Genomic DNA, 17,926 nt, shown 5'->3' on the forward strand with positions numbered 1-17,926 from the left:
GTATGTCCCCACGGGCTCCGCCCCCTCCCGTTTCCTGGTGCCGGGGCCCGCATGGCTGCCGGCACGCGCCCGGCGGCCGCACCGCGGTCCAGAGCTAACATGGCCCAGTGGAAGAAGAAGAAGGGGCTCCGGAAGCGCCGGGGTGCGGCGTCCCAGTCCCGCAGCAGCGACTCGGAGGACGGCGAGTTTGAGATCCAGGCAGAAGATGACGCCCGGGCCCAGAAGGTAGGGAGCGCAGGGCTGGGATACACGTCGGAGCCCGAGCTCCGGCTCCGCGCGGTGCCCGGCAGTTCCCCCAGGTGGGGAGCGGGCACGGCTGAGGATGGGGAGAGATCGGCTGGCCAGGGGTGTCAGGGCAGGACCTCCGGCCTGAGCACGTGTCCCAGGACCCTCCACACCTGGGGTCCAGACGTCCGAAGCCTTGGTGCTGGGTAAGCTGGGGGCCTGCGGGCCTTCCTGGCTGACGCTTGGTCTAGCGCTTCTCATTGGCTTCTTCCTGGCCAGGGGGGGCGGATCCTCCTTTCCATTCGTCCAATGGAAAGTGCGGGTGCTGAACTTTGGACTTTTGAGAGTTTGGGTTTCTTGGGAGGACGAATTAGGAGAAGGCTGCACCTCGTGGCTTTGAGACAGCGACGCCCCCAAACGTCTGGGAAACTAATAATAAATTAAACTCGCGTCTGTTGATCACTTACTGTGTGCAGGCTCCGTGCTAAGAGCTTTTATAAGCCTTATCATTTAATCCCCACATCAACCCTGCGAGCTAAGTACTTATCCTCATTTTCCAGAGAAGGAAACAGAAGCCTGGAGGGGTGAAGGAACTTGACCAAGACCTCATAACTTGTGAGTGGGAGAGCCAGGATTCAAATCCAGGACTGCATGGTTCCAGGCCCTGTGCTATTTCCATTACTGAGTGCCAAGTGTATGCAAATGGGGGGGGGGGGGGCAGGTGTGAGCCCCCTAGGGAGCAAAAGAGCTGTAGCCTATTGTTTTTCCCAACCTTGTACTTAGCGGATGTATGGCACAGGGAAGACTCGGTATAATAGATGAATGAATGGGCGTTTATGTGAAAAGAGCTCTTTAGGCTCCTCGGAAGTAGGGACTAGATGGGGACCTTATTCTCTCTCAGCCGAGCCTCACACAGTAGGTACTCTATAACTACGGGCCAAGGCCAGGTGTTCAACACCTTGTACTGGCTCTGGGAGTACAGGAGGGAGAAATTGCTTAACCTCTCTGTGTGTGTCTCAACTTCTGCACGGGCAGAAAGTAGTTGATTCTATGTGCCTCAAACATTGTGGAAAGGAGGAAATGACAGTGTTCAGACATTCTAGTCTTCAGTAAATATCGCTGGGGCACCAGTGTGTTACAGGCACTTCGTTATCATGTGTCTATCTAGAGCAGGGGTAGGTTGGGAAACTTTCCCTGTAAAGGACCAAATGGTAAATAGTTTAGGCTTTGCAAGGTCATACAAGGTCATATAACTGTCTTCTTTGATTTTGTTACAACCTTTTAAAATTTAAAAACCATTCTTATCTCAGGGACTGTACAAGACAGGTACAGCTCTGACCTAGAGGGTTGTGTTGGACCACAGAGGAGCACATAGGGAAGAACATAGACTCTGAAGCCAGGGTTCATATCCCTTACTGGCTGTGTGACTTTGTCAGGTCACTTCACCTCTCTTTGTGTCAGTTTCCTTCTCTGTAAAAAAGATTGAATAATAATAGCTGCTTGACAGTGTTGTTGTGAGGAGTGAGTTAATTTATATGAACGCTCAGCACAGCACCTGGCTTATAGTAAGTGCCATATAAGTTTTGGCCATTATTATGAATTAGTGTTTTTATAAATGTTATTTCTGAGAGGAAGAAGACAGTGCTGTAGTCCAAAAAGGCTCCCCAGAGGAGGTGTCTGGGCTTGATTTAGCTGTGCTAGGACAAGTGGGTGGCAGAGACAGGAAGCCAGGAATGAGAGAGAACAGATCTGGGGAGGGGTGATGGATCAGAAAGAGGGTGAGGGAGAGGGGTGCAGGACAGATTGGAAAAGTCTCCCTCAGTCTTAATAGATGTTTTGATTTGCTTCCCAAAGTTTTGAGGGCTCTGAATGACTGGTCTGGATGGTGATGATGATGGCACCACCATCTGGGCACTGTCCTAAGCTTTACACACACCCATTTAGACTTCACAACACCCTGTAAGACATATGCTCCTGTCATCCCCATTTTCGGGATTGGGGAACACAGGCTCTGGGCAAGGAAGTCCCCTGGCCTGAGGTCTCACAGCTGCAAGTGACAGAGTTGAGACTGAAACACAGGCAGTCTGTTTGCAGAGCCTTTTCTCAGACCCACTGCCCTGTCTTCGTCCAGTCAAAGGAGACCCCTTTGGCAGAGAAGTCACGTGATCTCACAGGAGCAACACACCTTGAATGAGGGCAAGTTGGAGGGGCCTGGCAGGAGGACAGCCCCCTTCCCTGCCCCTAGTGGTCTGACTATACCTGGAGTGATGCTGCCTCTCTGTTGCTCCCTCCCAGCTGGCGCCTGGCAGACCTCTACCCACTTTCCCCACCTCGGAATGCACCTCAGACATGGAGCCAGACACGCAGGAGATGGTGCGAGCTCAGAACAAGAAGAAGAAGAAATCAGGAGGCTTCCAGTCCATGGGTGAGTGAGCCAGGCATCTGGGAACTTGGGTGGGCGGAGTCACAGGGGGTCATCATGGCCTCCATGCTCTGTTCCAGACTGCACTATGGTAGGCTTGGGTGGATGGAAGCAGCAGATAATCTCCAAGCCAGTCACGGCCTTCTTATGGGGGCAGCGGGCCTGACAGAATGAGAGAACAGTTAGGGCAAGACTCTGGGTGATGCTGTTGCAGGAACAGGCAAAGATATCTGGGGGCTGAATGATAATTAGACATGTGCGTGCCAAAAAAAACACTGTAGGCTAAGTTAAAGTAAATGCTATATTGGAATGTATTTGCAACTGTGGGACAAAGGGCTAATAACCTTAATATATAAAGAGCTTTTACAAATCAATAAGAAAAAGACAATCACCCAGATAGAGAACTGGGCAAAGAAAGAAACCATCTCCTCCTGTCCCTAAATACTTCCCACCTGCCTCCAAGAGATGCAGGACCCTCCTCCGCCTAAAATAAACCCAGTTTCTCAGTGTCATCCCAGGCCCCATCAGTGTTCAGACCCCCACTGTCTCACGGCATTATGTATGTACATATATATGTATTAGTTGCTCAGTCATGTCTGACTCTTTGTGATCCCATGGACTGTAGCCCACCAGGCTCCTCTGTCCATGGGAATCTTCAGGTGAGAATACTGGAGTGGGTAGCCATACCCTCCCCCAGGGCATCTTCCAAACCCAGGGCTCAAACCCAGATCTCCTTCATTGCAGGCAGATTCTTTACTGTCTGAGCCACCAGTGAAGCCCACGGCATTGAGTGTTCATGTCAGAATCCAGATGCAGTTCATACCCCACAATCAGTAAATTTGTCTTCTCAGTCTCTATTAATCCATCAGTTTTGTTCTATTGCTTTTTTTTTTCATTGCTGTTTATTTGTTGATGAGACAGTCATTTGTCCCATGCAGTTTTCAGCCATGTGTCACAGGGACTTCTTCAGCTCCCTGGCTATTCCCGTGTCTTTCCCAGGCCTGAGCTACCCAGTCTTCAAAGGCATCATGAAGAAGGGCTACAAGGTGCCGACACCCATCCAGAGGAAGGTACGGGCCGGGGATGCTGTTGCGGGTCAGAAGGAGGGGATGCCAACCCGACCCATCCATCTGGCCTCTTGGCATTCGCCCCTTGTCCCAGCCATCACATCTCTTGTCCCCTCTTACTCTGGCTGAAGCCCCACGAGCTTGCTCATTCACAAGTGGAGAAAAGTCGGGCCCAGCAGGGCAGATGCTCGACTCAGGGCCTCTTTGCCACTTAAGCTGCTGCCTGCTCAGTCCCTGCCCCGACAGCTCACAGACACCCCATCATTACCCACTGTCATCTCATGATAGTTGTCCTCAGACATTTAGCCAAGAGGGAGACAGCGTTTCTCTGGGGTCCTGAGGAGTAGGACCAGACGGGGAGGTAGAGCCCGGATTAACCGGGAGAGAGGTGTCCCAAAGGTGGAAAGAGTTGGGGGTGACGGGCCGCTCACCCCTGGAGTTGTGCACACAGGCTTTAACAAGAGTGGGATCCGGGCTGGGAGACAGGCCCCGCCCCTTCTGCTGAGATGCCCAGCTTCTCCGCTGGGACTTGACGCTCCGGATCACGTGGTCCGTGAGTGCAGGAACTGACCCCTCCCCTGCCCCGCGCGTTCCCCTGTAGACCATCCCGATGATCCTGGACGGCAAGGACGTGGTGGCCATGGCCCGGACGGGCAGCGGCAAGACCGCCTGCTTCCTCATCCCCATGTTCGAGCGGCTCAAGACCCACAGCGCCCAGACTGGGGCCCGTGCCCTCATCCTTTCGCCCACCCGAGAGCTGGCCCTGCAGACCATGAAGTTCACCAAGGAGGTGTGTCCAGGCTGGGGGACAGGGTGGCTAGATTGAGCTGGGACCAGTCAGTGAGGCCTGAGTGGGCGGGGTCAGCTCCCATCCTTACCCATGCTCAATTGCTCAGTCGTGTCCGACTCTTTGTGACCCCAGGGAGTGTAGCCAACTAGGCTCCTCTGTCCATGGAACGTCCCAGGCAAAAATACTGGAGCGGGTAGCCATCTCCTTTTCCAGGGCGTCTCCCCCGATCAGGGATCAAACATTCCTCTCCTGCACTGGCAGGGGATTCTTTACCACCAAGCTACCAGGGAAGCCTCAGCTCCCATCACCAGTTCTTACTCTCTCTCTCTCTCTCCCCCCGCAGCTCGGCAAGTTCACTGGCCTCAAGACTGCCCTGATCCTGGGTGGGGACAAGTAAGAGCCCCCTCGGTGCCCTGCGTGGTGGCCCCCAAAGCAAGCCTGCCTGGGCTTCCCCATCAGATGGACAGAGCCCACGCTGCTTGTTAATAACAGCAACATCTCTGCACATTCCTGAAATACCAGCAAGGGGAAACATACAGTAAAATACAGAAAGAAATTTCCCACACAACTCAGACACAGGTTCTGGTGTTCCTAAAGGAGAGCTGGAAGCACCAGGGTCACCCAAATGGGTTGCTTAGTTGTATCTGTTTTAATATGCTTAATTTGGGGCTGTTTGGAATGCACACAAATCAAGGGATGTTTTTGATAGCTCAAATTTACAAAACACTATATTTTTCCTGATGTGCTTATACCGTCCTTTTGAGGTAACAGGCCCCACACCTGTTTTACAGATGAGCCAACTGAGGAAGTGATGGGGCCAGAGAGCCACACGGTGGTCTGGAAGTAGAGCTAAGATTAGAGTCCCTGCCCCTGTCCCACATTTTCTCCCTCAAAGGGCAGCCAGCCCCTTCTGTATTCTCTCAGGATGTCACTGTCACCAGTCACTCTTGATTCTGACTGAGAGAATGTTTTGCTTTTCAGTGCTCTTTTGCCTATATTATAATTTATTATCTCTATTGCTGTGGTTGTCAGAAATACCTCCATAAGCTGGACCTGGCCCAGAATTCTGCCTCCAGGCTCCTACAGGTGTCCCGAGGTGTTTTCAGAGGAGAACTAAAGTTAGGGATGTATGCTTAAATGGTGTGAGAACAAGGACATAGAGATCCAGGAAACCTGCTTCCAGGTGGAGCTGGGAGTTCCAGGGTTAGTTGCTAGGTGATGCTGTGGGTCAAAGGCAGTTTTGTTTCAATCTGAACTGAGTGAAAGATGGATTCTGTGGTTGAGTCCTTCTCTTTGGAGAACTTTGTTGTTATCAGTTTGTATACAAGTTTGTATGTTTGAACTTGTAGCCCTTGTCCGGTCAATGATTTTGCCTAGTACCTCAGCAATAGCCTTTCCCCAGTTCCAAGCCTGGGGTCAGGGTGTGGGACTCATCTAGGCATTTGGAGATGGGAAGGGAGAGAGACAAAAGAAACCTGTTCGATCAAGCTGACAGATACCCCCTCTTCTTCCTAGGATGGAAGACCAATTTGCAGCCTTGCATGAAAATCCTGACATGTGAGTTTGTGGGTTGTGGATGAGGCTCTGGGGTCCCTTCCCCGACGGCCAGGGCCTGGGGAGTGAGGGGAGGGCTATGCTGGTGACCCTGGCCCCAGGTGACCTGGCCGGCACAACTACTTCCAGAATCATCGCTACCCCTGGGCGCTTGGTGCATGTGGCTGTGGAGATGAACCTGAAGCTGCAGAGTGTGGAGTATGTGGTATTCGATGAGGCCGACAGGTAAGGCTGCAGGCGCATTCCTGGGAACTCGTGTCAGGGTTGGCCAGGAGGGAGGGCTCTGCCAGGAGAGACCTACGCAGCCTAGACTGAAGCAGTGTCTTCCCCAAAGTGGGCCACAGACTGCAGGTCATGTGAGAGCTGATGGGGCTCCCTGGACCAACAGTTCTCCTTTTGTATTGCTTTTAGGAATATTGAAAAGATTAAAACAACAAACACACGATTTCAAAGAGATAAAAAGTAGCACAAGGCTGAGAGCAGTCTGGAGCCAGACAGGGGTGGGAGCTGATCCCAGCTCCGTGAACTTGGGCAAATCCTTGAGGATCCATGGACCTTGGTGGCCTGCCTCAGCTACTAAGTGGGAATAAAAGAGCACGCACTTCACAGGGGAAGTTTTATTTATATAGAGCCATGTCTGACCAGAGTGAGGGCTGCTATCATTGATTTGAATTTGTAGGAAACAACAAGGACCTCCCTGGGGTCCAGTGGTTAAGACTCTGCACTCCTAATTCAGGGTCCTAAATTTGGCCCCTGGTCGGGGAACCAAGATCCTGGATGCTTCACAGGGCAGCCAAAACAAAACAAAGCATAACTGAGACCAGGCCCCACATACCAAGGTCATGACTGCTTAGGATAAGGTTGTCAAATAGAGAAAAAGTGAGCTGAGTTACAGAAGCACCTGCTCAGGTGACAGCAATGAGGGCACGATGGCAGGTTTGGAACTCACGGGACCAGAAGCCCCTCTCCTGACCCTGCCCTGTCCTCTGCCTCTGCCCTCCCAGGCTCTTTGAAATGGGCTTCGCAGAGCAGCTCCAGGAAATCATCGGCCGCCTCCCGGGGGGCCACCAGACTGTCCTGTTCTCTGCCACGCTGCCCAAGCTACTGGTGGAGTTTGCCCGAGCTGGTGAGGGGGCCGCAGGAGCGGGACTTGGGGCTGGGAAACTCATCAGTACCTGGGGGGTGGGGGGTGGGCGGTCTTGACTCTCAGCAACTCCCCACCCATCTTCCTCCGTTGCCCACCGCAGGCCTGACGGAGCCCGTGCTCATCCGGTTAGACGTGGACTCTAAACTCAACGAGCAGCTGAAGGTGAGCCGGCTCCACCCGTGCCCCTCCCCCAGCCCGCGGGGCCAGGACCCCATCCCCCCTACCCCCGCGAGCCAACCCAAGTAACCCGCGTCTCTCCACAGACCTCCTTCTTCCTGGTGCGGGAGGACGCCAAGGCCGCGGTGCTGCTCCACCTGCTGCGCAACGTGGTGCGGCCCCAGGACCAGACGGTAGTGTTTGTGGCCACCAAGCACCACGCGGAGTATCTCAGCGAGGTGAGCAGGGACGCCCCCATCCCCTCCCCTCCTGTCCTGGGGACCAACACCTACTCCAGCGCCAGCTCGGAGCTGCAGTTCCGGATTCGGCCACTAGAGAGCAGCACCAGAGCGGGACTCGGGCCTGGCCAGAGCGCTGTCCATTTTTTTTATTCTTTGAAGATGTTATGAAAAATTTCTGGAGAAAGAAAAAGCAACCCACTCCAATATTCTTGCCTGGAGAATTCCATGGACTGAAGAGCCGTGGGCTACAGTCCATGGGGTCGCAGAGTCAGACACGACTAAAGTGACTAAACACACACACACAAAGTTTCAGACACGCAGCAAAGTCAGAAAATAGCATAGTGAACTCTCAGGTACTCACTTATCAACTCATACCCAGCCTTGATTCATCTCTAATATTCCTCGCTCCATCTGGGGCATTTTGAAGTGTATCTCAGCTGTCCCATCATTTCTCTATATAGGTTTTTAGTATCCCACGTTTCTCTCTTTTAAATTTGAGAAATAACCTGCATCCTGTAAGCTGTATAAAGTGCCCTAATCTTACGTGAGCAGCTTGATGAACTTTTCTGCACGTGTACACCTGTCACCCTCCTAGGGAGGGAGTCCTCTAACCCCCAAGGATGCCCGGGCCCCTCCCGAGTCCATGCAGCCGCCTCGGGTCAGCCACACCTGGGGTCTGTTATCTGAGGTCGCAGTTCACTGGGTTTCACTCACATGACACATTTAACGGTGCTTCCTCCCTGTGGCTGCTGGAGCCACTGATGAATAAAACCAAAGTCGTTTTTAAAGAGCAGTTACCACTTTCACAGTGCTTCCTGTGTTGTGGGCCCTGTTCTCAGCGCTGTGTGTATAGTAGCTCATTTAACCCTCGTAACAAAATTACAGAGAGGAAACTTACTCTCCCCGTTCTGCAGAAGAAAGGGAATGCACAGGGAGGCTAGGAAACGGGCAAGGTCACACAGCCTGTTAGCGATAGTCAGGATGAGACTTGTGTGTCTCACAGCGGCACTTGCAGCCTCCCTGAGGGAGACCTCTCTGCACGTGTCATCTTTTTTTGACCCTCAAACAACCTTGCCGAGGTGAGAGGTGACACGAGTCCCATTTATACTGATGAAGATGCCAAACTGAGGTCACCCAGCTGAACCGGGGTTCAAACTGAGGGCCCTGAGTCCAGAGCCCGTGGTCTTGCCACCGTGTCTAGCCCCTCTCCCTCTCTCCGGGCTTCACTCCGAGCAGCTGCTGGCGACCCAGGGGGTGAGCTGTGCCCACGTCTACAGCGCCCTGGACCAGACGGCCCGCAAGATCAACCTGGCCAGGTTCACACACGGCAAGTGCTCGGCCCTCATCGTGACTGACCTGGCCGCCCGGGGCCTGGACATCCCGCTGCTGGACAACGTCATCAACTACAGCTTCCCCGCCAAGGGCAAGCTCTTCCTGCACCGCGTGGGTAAGGAGCCCATGGCTGGACTGGACCCCACGGGGGTGCCAAGTCCCGGCAAGGACTGAGGGCGCAGGACTCGACTCCTGACGCTGCTGCTGGGGAACCAAGGCCCAAGGAGGGGACCGATAAGTCAGATTCTCTGGGGAGCGGATCTGTCCGGCAGCCTCAGACTCTTAAGGAGGTGATGCTCCCGAGTTTTCTGGGCTCCGCAGTCCTCTGCTTCTCTTTGCCTTCAGGGTCCTTGATGGTGCGACCCCTCTTCCCTACAGTCTTCTCCCTAAAACTCCTGGGGACCTTTGTAACCTTTGCACTGTCTGCCTCCTGCTTCATCAACTGTGGACGGGGTCTCCTAACTCCCTACTTTATCTAGGCAGCCTGTCAGGCCCCAGTCCACCCAGGCCAACTCACTCCATTCCATGTTTCAGTTATAAAAGTAAGGTCCACACGTTGTAGGAAAATTTGAAGATGGAGCAAAACACCTAGAAGGCAGGACGTTCCCCTCCTGGAAGTCCCCCGCCCCCACTGGTGATGTGACGGCCACAGGTGCTCGTCATGTGAGGCTGGTCCGGGTGTTCTGCTTGCTCTTTTTGTCTTTGCAACAACCCTGTGCAGTGGGTACCAGCCGCACTGGCTCCATTTTACAGATGAGGAAACCGAGGCAGGGAGGTTCAGAACTAGCCAGGTGTCACACACGTAGCAAAGCGGGGTGTCTGAGATTCTTTTTTTTAAATTATGGTGAAATACACATAAACATACAGTGATCATTTTAACCACTTTCAGGTGTAAGTTCAGTGGCATTAAGTATGGTCACATTGTTGTGTAACCACCACCCACCTTCTTTATCTAGAGCATCTTTGTCTTAACAAACTGAAACCCTGTACCCATTAATCTAATTCCTTCTTCCCCTTCTCCAGCCCCTGGTAACCATCAGCCTACTTCCCTTTTTTTTTTCTTTTAACTCATAAATATGTGTGTTATATTTATAAATACAAGTAAGTAAGTTCGTGTGAGAGAAGTGTCTGGTGGGCTGGTTTCTTTCAGTTGTCTTGCATATAATTGAACATTGTCAAATGGGTAAATTCTGGTTGCCCGTGGTGGGCTGCCCATGGGTGGACCTTTGGGGTGCAAGGGAGCCTCCACCTGGGTCTCCAGCCTCGTCTCCCTGTTGGCTGCTTCGTGCTGTACCCTTGATTCCGTTGCTTTGGGAGGGCTGGCCCTGTGCATCCCTTGAGGCATCTCCAAACCCCCAAAGGGAATTTCTCAAGTGCTACATGACCAGCAGTGTGAATCAGACCATCACAAACGAAATCTTCTGAACAGTGTGACATGTGGTTTTTGCAAGATGCAGAAACAAGCCAAAGTGTCATGTTCTCCATGGATTTACTTAACACAAAATTAGAATCACATTGGATGTTCCTTTTTTAAAAAAAAAACAAACTTATTTTCAAACTTACTTATTTGACTGCACTGAGTCTTGGTTGTGGCATGCGGGATCTTGAGTTGTGGTACGTGAACTTTGAGTCGTGGTACGTGGGATCTAGTTCCCTGGCCAGGGATTGAACTCAGGCCCCCTGCATTGGGAGTGCAGTCTTAGCCACTGGACCACCAGAGAAGTCCCCACGCTGGCTATTCTTACCTATAACCTTATTTTTACCTCTGTGTATATCATGCATGTTTTTCATTCATCATCTAAACACCATTCTGTGACAGGGGTTGGCAAATTGTTTCTGTAAAGGGCCAGATGGTAAATATTTTTTCTTGGAGCCCTGGAGCTATGTAGTCTGTTACAGATCTCAGCTCTGGTAGCCTGAAAGCAGTCTCAGACAATATGTAAATGAAGGAACAGCTGCGTGCTGATAAGACTTTACACAGCTAGGCTGGGGCTGGATTTGGCCACAGACCACAGTTTGCAGCCTCTTTCCTCAGCTGTGTAGTACCCACCAGGTGGTCATCAGCTAATTAACTGAGCCTCTGTCCTTACGTCTTTTAGGTGATTTCCAGTTTGCTGCTCTTCCAGAGGGAGTAGGGGTCTCTGCGGTTGAATCTTTGCACCGCAAAGATTCTCTGGGTTATTTCTCTGGGAAAAATCGCCCATCGTGGGGATGCTTGAAGACCTCTGATATCCGATGAAGAGCAGTGTCTTTCTTTGTTGAAAATCTTATTATTTATTTGGCCACGTCGGGTCTCAGTTGTGGCACCCAGGGTCTTCACTGCATCATGCAGGATCTTTTGTTGCAGCTCACGGGCTTAGTCAGTTACTCTGTGTCAAGTGGGATTTTAGTTCCCTGATCCGGGATTGCACCCATGTCCTCTGCATCTCAAGATAGATTCTTAACCATTGGACCGCCAGGGAAGTCTCTCGCGTCTTTTTCTGCTGACCTCCCAGAGCACTGTGTGGGCTCACAACCTCTCGGGCAGGTAGCCCCAGTGACTCACTGCCCTGCCCCCTTCCTAGGTGGGCCCCTGCTCGGTAAGGTGGGGTCGTGGCGTGGCTCCACCCTTAGGGCTGGGCACGTGGGACTCAGGCTGGGCTCTGGGGTCTTTCGCCTTTGTCCCTGTCTGACCACCTTCTCCTGCAGGTCGCGTGGCCCGGGCCGGCCGAAGCGGCACGGCCTACTCCTTGGTGGCCCCCGACGAGGTCCCCTACCTGCTGGACCTACACCTGTTCCTGGGCCGTGCTCTGACCCTTGCCCATCCCTCTGAGGAGCCCTCAGGTGAGTAGAAGCTGGGGTGGGACTGGGTCCCCCTGGAGTTCATGATGTGGACACGGGGTGGAGGTGGGCCACGCTGTCCTAGCTTGGAATTTGACCCCAGGGGAACATGTCTGTATTTGAAAGACAGATAAAGAGCTAGATAAGGGTGTCCCTGGTGGCTCAGGCAGTGAAGAATCTGCCTGCAATGCAGGAGACCTGGGTTCCTTCCCTGGGTCAAGAAGATTCCCTGGAGAAAGGAATGGCAACCCACTCCAGTATTCTTGCTTGGACAGAGGAGCCTGGTGGGCTACAGTCGATGGGGTCGCAAAGAGTCAGACACAGCTGAGCGACTAACATTTTCACTTGAAAAGTCAGATAGTAAACATTTTGGGCCCGCAGGTCACCTGATGCCCGGCAGCTGCTCACCTGTGCCCTTGTAGTGTGAAATTAGCCACAGACAATACAGACCTGAGTAGAGGGGGGTGTGATCTGTAAATCTGTATTTATAAAAACAGGAGGAACTGCTTGATAAGTGATGGTTTCCCTTGTGGGGCTGATTCTAGTGACTCAGGACCCAGAGCGGGGCTGGGGAGGGGCCGTGGGCAGAGGACGGTCTCTGACCGGGGCTCCTGGTGGGCAGCAGGCACGGAAGGCGGGGATGGTGTGCTGGGCCGGGTGCCGCAGGGCGTGGTGGACGACGAGGACTGCGGCCTGCGGACCAGCCTGGAGGCGTCGCTGGAGCTGCGGGGCCTGAGCCGCGTGGCCGACAACGCCCAGCAGCAGTATGTGCGCTCCCGGCCGGCGCCCTCGCCCGAGTCCATCAAGAGGGCCAAGGAGCTGGACCTCGCCGGGCTGGGCCTGCACCCCCTCTTCAGTGAGTCCCTGTCCCGGGCAGGCGCGGGGTGGAGACGGTGGACCCCGCAGAACCTGCCGGACCTCACGCCTCCCTCCCTCCCACTTGCCAGGCTCTCGCTTCCAGCAGGAGGAGCTGCAGCGGCTCAGGCTGGTGGACAGCATCAGGAACTACCGCTCCCGGGCTGTGAGTGCGGGGCCTGGGTCCGGCTGAGCGCCCGACTCCCCGGCAGGACTGACTCCCCGAGCAGAGAACCCTCTCAGTCTGTGGCTCTATCTGTGTCAGCATCCCTAGAGCCAAGGTTCTGCTTGCTCTGGAACCATCCCTGCTGCGCAACAGCACATTTCCCAGGCCTTCCATACAGATGGGCAGCCTGGGGCTCATAGAGGACAGTGACCTGCCCTAGGCCTGTTAGAGGAGCTGGCTTTCAATAGCTCTTATCTCCTGACTCCCATTGGGATGCCGCCCACAAAAGCAGGAAAGGCCGGTCAGCTGGTGCCGGGAAAAAAGGAGCAGGAGACCCGCGTGGTTAAAAATACTGGTTTGGGAGCCAGTGAACTTAGGTTGAAATCCCAGATCTGGCATGTCCCAGCTGTGTGACCTTAGGCTAGTTACTCGCCTTCTCTGGGCCTCCCTCCATGGTTGTGAAAAGCCAGGAATGAATGGAAGGGAACTGGGAGGAATACAAGGGAGCGCACACCAAGCTGGGGAGGCTGGAGTTGGGGAGGAAGCGGCCAGTGGGTGAGGGCCTCGGGTGTCCCCTCTACAGACCATCTTTGAGATCAACGCCTCCAGCCGCGACCTGAGCAGCCAGGTGATGCGTGCCAAGCGGGAGAAGGACCGCAAAGCCATCGCCAGCTTCCAGCAGGGACGGCAGGAGCGGCAGGAGCGGCAGGAGGGCTTGCCTCCGAGCCTCCCAGCACCGCAGGAGGAGCAGACTGAGAAGGAGGAGGCGGCGGGAGAGAGTGTAGAGGTGCAGGCCCCATACGGGGGACCCTGGAGTCTGGACTGGGGTCGGGGAAAGGAGGGTCAAGTCCCAGCAGCCCACGGGGCTGACCTCAGGGCTTTGAGCCATTGCTAGGGGTGGAGGCAGTGATTCCAGTCACCTCTGACGTTTGGGGGAACCAGTGACCCAGCCCCAGCCTCCCTATCTACGGAAGGGAGTCACAGTCTCATCCACCATCCCTTGCCTGAAGCCCAGGGCACCAAGTGCGTTTCAGGACTCGAGTCTTTACGGTGGGTCCCCTGTGGATGATGTCACACCCTCAGCAGGGTCTGGGGTGTCACTGCTGTGAAATGCTTCAGTTTCCACAGTGAGCTGCGCTGGTCCCCATGCTGAGGGGACAGTCACAGCCTCTTGTCACCTCAGGTCGGCTTTTGCCACCAAGTGAGTCTCTGGAAAGTTCATTTCCAGAATCTGGTAGTCGAGGGCACTGCAGCCACGTGACCGCGGTACCCAGTTCTGGGTCCACTGGGGGATTGAAGACGGCGCGTGGAGGATTCCCACAGGCCCAGGTGGCCGTGTCGTTATCATCACCGTCTGTCTCAGCCTGGGGTCCGGGCAGGTGGGAAGGGGCCGAGTTGGCAGCAGCGGAGGCATGATTCAGGCAGGGTCAGGCACTGGGCCTTCATGGCCAAAGGCATGGCTGGGGGTCCAGGGTGTCCCATTCACCTGGTGGATAAGGCCTTGGGCCTGCTCTTCTAATACTTGATTCAGACAGAGGGTCCAGTAGGCAAAAAATACACTTGAAGACCCCTGGACTAGTCCACATCATAGAGAGCAAGGCCACTCAGAGAGGGATGGGGGCTTTGCCTTGGTCATGTGACTGGAGGCCTGAGCTGGGCCCGGCACGTGGTGGGGCTCACCGTGGTCCGCACCCTGCCCGCCCCCACCCTACCAGTCCAGTCTCTGCTGGTGCTCGGGTCCTGATGAGGATACGGAGGGTCCTAGAAGCTCCTGGCCCTAGACCCCAGCTGGGCTGGTGGGTGGGGAGGCCAGTTTGCTTCCGGAGGGCTGCAGGTGACGCTGGGCCTCCGTCTACCAGGACGTCTTCACAGAAGTTGTCAGCCGGAAGCGGCAGCAGCCAGGACCCCACCGGGGAGCCAAGAGGCGGAGGGAGGAGGCCCGGCAGCGGGACCAGGCGTTCTACATCCCCTACAGGCCCAAGGACTTTGACAGCGAGCGGGGGTGAGTGGCTGCTGGTCCTGGCGGGGATGGAGTGGGATGGGCGTTTGGGCCCCCCTCCCAACCTCAGGGTGTCTCTCCACCCTCCCTCTGCAGCCTGAGTGTTGGCGGGGATGGGGGCGCCTTCGAGCAGCAGGTGGCTGGCGCAGTGCTGGACTTGATGGGAGACGAAGCCCAGAGCCTGACCAGGGGCCGGCAGCAGCTCAAGTGGTGAGTGAGCCAGCTGGACACCCCTCCCATGCTCACCTGCCCTCCACTTGGTCCCCACAACAGACATGTGACCCCCTGACTGTCCTGACTCCCGTTTGATCCCCTAGAGCAGGAATTATGTCACCTCCCACCCCTCACTGGATCCTGTGGAGCACAGATCATGACACCCCCCCCCCACCCCGCCCCAGGAATCCCCATGTGGTCATCTGCCTTTCTAGGGGCTAGTCTTTCTAGACAGGGGCTCATGACCCAGTTTGCCAATTTGAACTCTGGTTCTGGAGAAGTGATGTGACTCAGTCCAGGGTCACAGAGCCAGGAGGTGGTAAAGTGGGGGTCCGGAACCCCCAGGGGGCTCGTGCCCCTGACCCAGACTCCCAGGTTGGACTAATCCCCAGACGCCCCCACACTGTTTTTGGAGGCCTGGGACGCCAGGGAACGGTGAGGAAGGGCAGGGAACGGGCCTTAGCGGAGCACCTGCTGCATGCCAGACGCGGGCGCGCCGCTTTCCTTGAATCTTCCCAACAACCCGATGAGAGGTCGGAGGGACACAAGCCCGAGGGGAAGCGGACCACCTCCCTCCGCGGCACACCTCCCAACTCCTCCCACAGGGACCGGAAGAAGAAGCGGTTTGTGGGACAGTCAGGACAAGAGGACAAGAAGAAGATCAAGACCGAGAGTGGCCGCTACATCAGCAGCTCCTACAAGCGGGACCTGTATCCTGGAGGGCGGGGCCAGAGGGGGCGGGCCCAAGCTCTGTCTGTCAGCACAGCCACTGCAGGTGGGGGGCGGGGTCAGGGAGGGCGTGGCCTAGCTCAACCACCCCGCTTCCTCTAGATGGGGGCTAGGGACGGGGCGGAGTCGAGCAGATTGAACCACCAAACCCCTTTTAGGTGAGGCCCGTCGTGGTTGGGGAGGGGAGCATGGTCACACCCCAGGAGCGCCAAGGGCGTCTCCGTGCCGCAAGTAGCCTCCTTAACACAGCCCCCCAGCTACCAAAAGTGGAAACAGAAACAGAAAATCGATGATCGTGACTCAGAAGAAGAAGGAACTTCTGACCGTCGCGGCCCAGAGCGAAGAGGTGGGAAGCGTGGCCGAGGGCAAGGTAAGAGCCCTGGGAGGGTCGTCCTTAAAACCCAGGCTGCCAAGTAGTACTTTTGGTCCACTCGGGTACTTGGTCCTCTTGGCGCGGCCTGGGTCCTCCAGCGGGAGACAGACGAAGGTGGACAAAGGGTAAAGAAAAAGCGAAAGTGAAGTTGCTCAGTCGTGTCCGACTCTTTGCGACCCGTGGACTGTAGCCTACCAGGCTTCTTCGTCCATGAGATTTTCCAGGCATGAGTACTGGAGTGGGTTGCCATTTCCTTCTCCAGGGGATCTTCCCGACCCAGGGATCGAACCCGGGTGTCCCGCATTGTAGGCAGACGCTTTACCCTCTGAGCCACCAGGGAAGCTCTGGGCGAGGGGTAAGAGTGCCCTCCCAGAGACCTGGGAGAGCGAGCTGGGGCAGGCGCCTGCCTGCTCCTGCCCGCCACCACCACTTTGTTGGGTGACCATGGACAAGTCCCTTCTCCTCACTGACCTCCTCTGATTTCTCTTCTGCCAGAAGAAGGTTAAGCTACAGCCTAGACAATACAGTCCATAGAGACAGGAATTGGAGTCTGTCTGGGCCTCCAGTGCCCAGCCTAGAGGAGGTGCTGAAAAGCCTTTGTTGAATGATTTCTGATTGTGATAGTTACACTTAGGAGGCCTTACTGTGGACCAGGCCTTGTTCTGAACACTGCACACATAATAACTCATTTACGTCTCACTGGGACCTTGGAGGTAGATGCTATTCATAATTCACAGGCAGGGAAACTGAGGCACAGAAAAGTTATGTCATTGTCCATGATATCACAGCTGGGATTTGAACCTGACAGTTTGGGCTAGAGGGTCCATGCTGTTGCCCATTATAGTAGACAACTTAAGCCTTATTCAGCAGTTACCACCTGCCAGATGCTGGGGCTTGAACACAGAATGGGAGTGGGTACAGGGGGATTTCTGGGAGGAGAAGACAGTGGGAGTCGACCCAAAAGCTGAACTCCTGGCATCTCTGTCCCGGCAGGTGCATCCCAGCCCCGCACCCCTGGCACCCCTGCGGACCGCGTGCGCTCAGAGCTCAAGACCAAGCAGCAGATCCTGAAGCAGCGGCGCCGAGCCCAGAAGATGCGCTTCCTGCAGCGTGGGGGCCTGAAGCAGCTCTCTGCCCGCAACCGGCGCCGTGCGCAGGAGCTGCAGCAGGGCGCCTTCGGCCGGGGCGCCCCTTCCAAGAAGGGCAAGATGAGGAAGAGGATGTAAGAAGGTGACAGCCTGCGATTCCTCAGTTGGTCCAGGCGTGGACATCAGCAGCGTTCCCCGTGTGCCACTGTGTGCCTGGCCCTGAGTTGAGCACTGGGGGAGCTCCCTTGGCACATGCAAAGGAGTGCCGCAGAGGGGCAGCAGCTGCCTCTGCCTAAGAGAGGGCACACTTGAGTAGGGTGTTGAAGGGTTCATAGGAGTTTGCCAGGTAGGCCACAGCCTGAGCTGGCACCTCAGCTGCTACTGCTTGTCATGTGTTCCAGATTCAGAGGTGGTGGCCCCATGGGTTTGAGCCCTGAGTGCCTGAGGCCCAGTGATGTATTTTTAATGTAATAAACCTTTATTGAGCATCTCCAGTGGACCAGGAGCACAGTCTGCTTGAGGAGTTGGAAGGGACAGACCAGGGTGCTGGAATTTCAGCTGGAGTGCCGATGAGCCGAGAGCGTGTGGGTGGGTCCTGTGTGGGTTCTGCCGATGTCTCCATTTTGCTGATGAGAAAAGTCAGGCTCAGAGGGTGGGTAGGTTGCCAAGGTTTGAGGACCTTAAAGTTGGCCCTCGGGTCCCTTTCCTCCCACCAGGACAGGCTTGCAGCTGGGACTGGACGGTGAGA

At 55.2% G+C, this 17,926-nt stretch overlaps 1 protein-coding gene across 2 annotated transcripts; it reads left to right on the forward strand.

Moving 5' to 3' along the window:
- The first annotated feature begins 11 nt into the window (after window positions 1-11).
- Window positions 12-17,672, forward strand: DDX54 (DEAD-box helicase 54). Of its 2 annotated transcripts, none has more exons than XM_065903672.1 (20): window positions 12-225; window positions 2,521-2,650; window positions 3,647-3,717; window positions 4,316-4,504; window positions 4,848-4,897; window positions 6,020-6,061; window positions 6,188-6,283; window positions 7,063-7,184; window positions 7,306-7,367; window positions 7,469-7,600; window positions 8,840-9,050; window positions 11,624-11,758; window positions 12,378-12,611; window positions 12,703-12,776; window positions 13,360-13,563; window positions 14,636-14,778; window positions 14,872-14,985; window positions 15,594-15,698; window positions 15,975-16,087; window positions 17,084-17,672. In XM_065903672.1, the coding sequence occupies exons 1-20, from the start codon at window positions 52-54 to the stop codon at window positions 17,314-17,316; spliced, it is 2,634 nt and encodes an 877-aa protein (XP_065759744.1). In that variant the 5' UTR covers window positions 12-51; the 3' UTR covers window positions 17,317-17,672. The 2 variants fall into 2 exon arrangements, with proteins under 2 accessions (XP_065759744.1, XP_065759745.1); XM_065903673.1 differs by having other exon boundaries at window positions 12,381-12,611.
- The last annotated feature ends 254 nt before the right edge of the window (window positions 17,673-17,926 follow it).

The sequence above is a fragment of the Muntiacus reevesi genome, chromosome 13, assembly GCF_963930625.1.
Source record: "Muntiacus reevesi chromosome 13, mMunRee1.1, whole genome shotgun sequence".
In the NCBI taxonomy this organism is placed as follows: domain Eukaryota; kingdom Metazoa; phylum Chordata; class Mammalia; order Artiodactyla; family Cervidae; genus Muntiacus; species Muntiacus reevesi.